Below are 6459 nucleotides of genomic sequence, written 5' to 3' on the forward strand. Positions count from 1 at the left end.
AGAGTCTGGCTCCAACAGTGAGTCAATCCCCATAGACTCCCATGTTAAAATATCCAACTTTACAGCAGAAATAAACATGTTTACAGCCTGGTACAAAAACAGTTTTGGTCTCTAGAGCTAATTTCCTCCTTCATGACAACTGTTTATATAACTCACCTGTTTTTATTAAGGATTAAAGTTCTGTATAATTGAGGGCGTGGCCTTTGAGTGACAGGGGGCTGAGCCATAAACCGGTGTCACCAAAGTCACAAAGTCTCCTCACACGCCCCACCTGTTTGCCCATTTTTGGATTAGCTGGGAGTTCAAGGTTCACTCTGAGCTTCAAAACCACTGTTAAGAAACCTGTGGGTTACATGACGGAGTCAACGTCCATCTTTATTTACAGTCAAAGGATCAGAATATGTTGTTTTCATTTCATATTGAAGATGTTCACCCTCACGCATTTTCAGGGCATTTCCAAAGAAGGATCAGATCTTTCAGCTACTCAGGGATGGATATCAAATATTTTTCTGTAACAATTGAAATTTGTCAATAACATCAAACACTGAAACTGAAACGAGAATTCAATTCATAAAAATCCTCCATGTTTACTATTTTTCATTTAATAAAAAAAAAAAAAAACTCACGTATTGTTTGGAATTCAAAAGTTTGGTTGCTATTAAGGATAAAAAAAATATCAAAACATGTAAAAATGATATTGGGTTTACAACATTAGATGAACATGTACATGTATCAGAATGTAACATTGATATTTACACCATTTCCTTTATTTTCAGGAAATAAGATGGTGTCAGAAATTAGCAGAACCTAAATGTTAGCAAATGTTGTCAGTGTCTTGTAGCTTTAATGACTCTTTCAGTAAACTGGGACAGGAAACACAAAGTTAAATAAAGCTCCAGCTCATTGAAAAAGCCTTACTGCTTCCCTGCTTCCTATCCTATAGGATCTTTTCCTACCTGCAGTATCAGGAGTTTCAAAGCGTTCACGCTACCAGCGACAGAGAACAGACACCTCTGTCCTAAACATTATTTCTCATTCTTATATGAGTGGGGGGACATCGGGGTCGTCCACGAACCCTTCAGAGGAGCTGCCGTGGCCTGAGGAGGCAGGTGGAGCCGTTCTGGATGCTTCCAGCGGGCCTCCGTTGGTGCTCTGGCGTGGCACGATGTTGGCGAGGTCGAGGGCCATGTGCTTGCTGTGGTCAACCTCCAGTCGCTCAGGAAGGTTATTTCTCCTGCAGAGTGAGCGAATGAAAGACATCAGAGGTAAATAAGTGACCATGTCTATGTGAGGACGAAATGACATTAACATTTGAATTCATTTTAATCAACATTAAAATTCTGGTCAGTTTAAGCCTCGGTCTTCTGGTTCCTTGTTGAGGTTTTCAGTAGCAGAGTTGTGTTGTGTTTCATGCTCGTACAGCGCACACGTTAGCACGGTGATGAATCCAACATGTGTATTATGCTGGGGACACTCTGTGTGTGTGTGTGTGTGTGTGTGTGGCGTGAGCGTGGCGGCTGACATCGCTGAGCTGCTGCGGAGAATCACGCGTGTGTGTTCACACCAGCTACTTCTCTGCTGCTGCAGCTCTATCTCTCTACATTGAGTTTACAGGCTACTGAAATGTTGGATTTCTCCTCATTAAAAATTAATTTCTGATTTGTTTTTGACAGAAGACGTCAGTAAAATGTTTCTGTCTCCACATGCATGCTAAAATGGTCAAAAAATATATATTTATAGATTTTAGATATTTATATTTTTAATGTCTGTGTCATATTCAGATTCAGCCTAGACAGAAAGACAGAGTCAGTTTTTTCAGCACTTTAGTGTCGGCTTTATGTTTCAGGAGGTTGCTGCTTGGTTGGGAACCACTGGTCCGTGGTTTGACTGGCAGGTAATCTTGAGTTCTGGTTCTTGGTGTATGATTGTTGTATGTTGCAGGTTGTTTCAGTAGCTTTGGTATAAAAACTAAAAACTGTTTGCAAAGCCACAGACTACCTGTATGTACCTCGGTATCTGCACACAGGAATATTTACTCTGCTTATAGTCACTTCTCTTCTAATTGAATTTAACCAGCAGTTGCTCATCATCAGAGTGACGCTGAGGTTGAGCACAGGGTCAGTAAATCTGCTGTCATCTGCTAATGTTGGCGCCAGATGCCACAGTTTCCAGATTTAATGTGACTGTACCAGGTCAATATGGGACCTGATGTATAAGTGATATATGTTACGAAGGCAGAGCGGTGCAGGATGTGCAGTTAAACCCCCCCATACTATAAATATGCCTGTATATATGAGCGTTCCAGTTTATGTGTTATATCACCTGAGGCCTCGTACCTGCAGATAGCGGGCTGCTCTAATAAACAAAGAGATACATTCAGATGTTATGAGAACACATGTCAGAAAGAAACGTGATCTTAGTTCGTGTTCAAACTTTTACTAGATCACTGCGTACTGTGTAAATTTATCTGTAGCATCAAAGAATCAGATAAATAATCTGGTTTATTATTCTCTGATCAGATACTTCTTGATTTTAATTTATACTTTTTTACGTTGATAGGTTTTAGATCGGATTTTATTTAGACAAAGTTCTTGTCCAGCTGCTTGTGTTTCATTATTTAACTTTGACAATTTGAGATTTGTTACATCATAAAAAAAATCACATGACTATTGAAAATGACCAAAACAGATTTGTAAGAAGATCCCAGTCAAAAGATCTCACTTAATTCTTTAATATTAAAACTTGATGCAAACGTGGTCTGCAGCTGTGTTCAATGTGACCTGGAGAAAAGAGCGTCCATAAATTCATCTCCAGGGAGATGATGCTCCAACAATCTGTAACCATTAAAGCAAATTGATTCCTCTCCTCCTCTGAACTCATCACTTCTGTACCACAACAATGAGTGATCAGTCCATTTACAATGAATCTGTTTATAATGTTTAAACTGCTGTGAGCAGAAAATGATTGTAAAATCATTTCTGGAGATCTGGTCTGATTACTGAATGTGTGTGTGTGTGTGTGTGTGTGTGTGCATCTGAACCACTGAGAGATCGAAATCCCCTGATGAACACGTGATTCATTTTTCAAAATAAAAGATCTGAAAGATAAAGATAGAAACCCCCCCCTTATTCACAATCTTAAGAATGAAAATGTTTTCATCAAACTTCTTTTGACTCTTGACAGTGACTGTAAGAACAAGGAAGTCACTTGATAAATGTGTCTTATTGCTCACACTCAGACAGCAGCTGTTTACTTTGAACCTGGTATTTTACTGTCACTCCTACAGGTCTGAAAAATAAACCCAATCATATAATCTGTACGTGGTAAAAAACACTCTTCACTTCAGGTATAATAACATATTAGAAAAATGGTGGTATATGACTGAGGTAGTTGGCATCAAAGTGTAAATCAAGTTCAGGAAATGTCATGTAAAGTGATTTTATATGATGAGAATGAAGCTCTCAGCTTGTTGTTGGTCAGATGTACAAACACACATTAGTGTTATGATGTTATCCCATGTTTATTTATAGGATATTATCTAATGATGGAATATGATGACGACACTGAATTCACTGGTTTTTAGAAGTTAGATCACTGAGGTCAAAAAAGTTAGTTTGTCACTAGTCTGTGCAGTTAGTAAGACAGTGGACTTCATGGGAATTAATCAATTAATTAATTATATTACATTAAATTAAATAAGCAGATTAAATTATAATACTTTATGAGGCAAAATGTTTGTTCCACTGTCTTCTAAAAAGAAAACAAAAAGTGATATTGGATGAGCTTCACTGTACTATTGTACTATATATGTGTGGAAATCAGGGGCACATTGTCAGGAGAGGCAAACCAGACAAATGCTTGGGGCCCCCAAGGGTAAAAGGGGCCCCTGATGGCCTATTATATTGAAATATTTTGCAAAGACAACTATAAACCCCTTTAAACCTCCCATAACGACACTATACAGTCCACTGCTGCTGCCCCAAACACCCCTTGTACTGTCTACTGTACCCAACATCTACCTATTGCCCACCTGTGAGGCATTCGGGGAACATCTGTAAATTGTAGCGTCTACGATAGTCTGTATCCAAGTAAATTATTCACCTGCAAGTAAGTGGAAAACTCAATGTGTCAGATAAATGTAGTGGAGTAAAAAGTGCTGAATAAAGCAGCATGAAGAAAATAGTCATGCTAATTATGTTCCACAGCTTCCTCTGTATCTGACATGTGACATTTGCTTCATTACTCAAACTGCAATTAAAAATACATCAATGTTTATTTTAATTGCCTAATTAATTACTGCAACAGCACAAACAGGCTGTGACCTTTCACCTTCCCACAATAATAATTTTAATGCCAATGACGCCTCCTTTAATATTCATTGAGTAGCGTCAGTCTATTGAGTGAAGTGCGCTGTGTGGCAGCTCTAATTGAATGTGCTGCAGCAGCCGACAATAAACAGCAGCAGGGAGCAGGAGGAGGAGGAGGAGGAGCCTCTTCATCACTCTGCATTCTGCTACTTGGTTAGTGAGAGAGGAAGCACCAGAGGACGTATACTGTACATGCTGAGCTCTGTGATATACAAGCAAATCCTCAAATTGGAGACTTTTTGCTTAAAGTTTCATAAAACTGATTAAATAACTGTCTCAGAACTTTTCTCTCAATGTTCCCTGTAAGTAGAACCAGATTCCATTCAGTGGTCCTTTAGAGGAGAGTAGTTATTATTAATTATTAGGTCATTACAGGCATGTAAAATCAAAAAATATTTTATTTCCCAGTAAATAAACCATTACTTTATTTATTGGATCTAAAGGTGGTTTAATTCAGTGCCAATACTGTGCCTAAAATACTGGAAATATAAACTAGAAAATACCAAAAATGTTCACAGGTCGTCTGGATTGTTAAATCCACCAGGTTTAATTATTTCAACTTCGTTTCTGAGAAATCATTCTTTTTCCGTCAGTTTGAGTGGGTTAGAAGCTCTAAATACGACAATACACACGAGCCTCTCTTGAACAACCCAGTCAGGGATGTAAATTAGAATAGAAGAAAACTCAAAACAGTTTCTTGTTGTTTGCCAAATTCATCCAACACTGACCAGGAATGTGAAGGTGAATCAGTTAAAGCTGTAAAAAGCTGTTTTCATATCAGTTTTTAGATGCCAGAATACCAGAATCTTAATATCTGTGACTTGATGTTTCTTTTTGAAATGTATCTTGGGAGTTGCAGTTGACTTCAGCTGAGCCTCAGTTTCTATGTCCACAGTCTTGTACCTTTTGTCTTTTAATGAAAGAACCAGTTATTTTCTAACACACTTGTTCATCTTCTTTGCTGATGGTTCGATCTGGGTGATGCATGTGTAGAAGTTCTCCAGCTGTCGGACACCTAACACTGTCTATAGAGAAAACCAGGCACCTGAAACAACTCCGCCCTCTCTGCAACTCTCATGTTTTTACCTGTAGAATATAAAGAAGTGAACTCACTTCTAATGCAAGAGCAGGCCTCGTGGATATCTGATAACTGTGACTAAGCCCCTGTAGGGTTATCACTCTCGGCTCAGTGATGGGGATGTAATTGAACATGTAATCAGCTGCTGTAACAACATCAGCAGCTTCTGTTCAGTGTCTGCAGCCACCGATCCACAGAGGATCGGGGTTGGAGTGGATGTGACATGATGCCACAGGTCTGATCTTAATCCCATCTGCTCACATTGAGATAAGAACCAGACTAAACAAGTCACATGGACTCAGGAAAGGTTGATGTCATGTTTAGCACTGATGGAGAGATGAAGAGGTTGATGTTATGATACGGAACTGCTTCCTGTTTATCAGTTTATAACCTTTAGCTACCAAAATCTAATAAGTTGATCCTTGAGCCCAGGTCAGACAGAAGGACAACCCGAAAACTACTACGAGGGAACGGGAAGTGTTAAAATTAAAATGCTAATGAATTCCAGGTTTTAGGACACTCTATAAAAACATGTTGTAAAATATTTTGTTTTTGAAATTGAAAAGTTTCACCAAAAGTTTGGCTAATAGGGAAAAAAAATATAAGGAAGTTAAATGAATGTAAAATATGTTAATGATGCGGAGATTTACGACATGTCGGAGCCCGGTCTATGTTTAGCTCTGACACTTATCGTGGTAAACCTGATGGTCAGCACTTCCCTATGCGAGATGGATGATGTCGTTAGTCCAGGGCTCCTCTCCTCACACCTTCCCTGGTTAGGAAGTCCAAAATGGCTCCCTGTAATAGGTCACCCAAGGCAAAGGCCCGCTGGTCATCATATCTCACAGATAATGAGGTCTGTGAACAGTCAACAGAGCAGCAGACCTTCTTATCGGACAGAGAGCGGGTTGTAATGAGAGAGCTGCAGACTGATGTAACTGCGGAAGGTGCAATATTGATAAAATCATTTATTGTAAAGTTTGCAGTCTGCAGAGGGTCAGAGGGGGGCGGGGG

General features: G+C 39.2%; 1 protein-coding gene across 1 annotated transcript in view; it reads right to left on the minus strand.

The window, feature by feature from the left end:
* Positions 1-345: 345 nt before the first annotated feature.
* The window catches only part of dnaaf11 (dynein axonemal assembly factor 11), a 40906-nt gene continuing 34792 nt past the window's right edge, over positions 346-6459 (minus strand). The window contains exon 12 of the mRNA XM_023396698.2: positions 346-1234. Coding sequence (XP_023252466.1) covers positions 1039-1234 — 196 coding nt within the window. The 3' untranslated portion in view covers positions 346-1038. The remainder of the gene's footprint in view (positions 1235-6459) is intronic.

Source organism: Seriola lalandi, unplaced genomic scaffold (assembly GCF_002814215.2).
Source record: "Seriola lalandi dorsalis isolate HSWRI2012SDOR001 ecotype SW California unplaced genomic scaffold, Sedor1 jcf7180002054982, whole genome shotgun sequence".
Classification (NCBI taxonomy): Eukaryota; Metazoa; Chordata; class Actinopteri; order Carangiformes; family Carangidae; genus Seriola; species Seriola lalandi.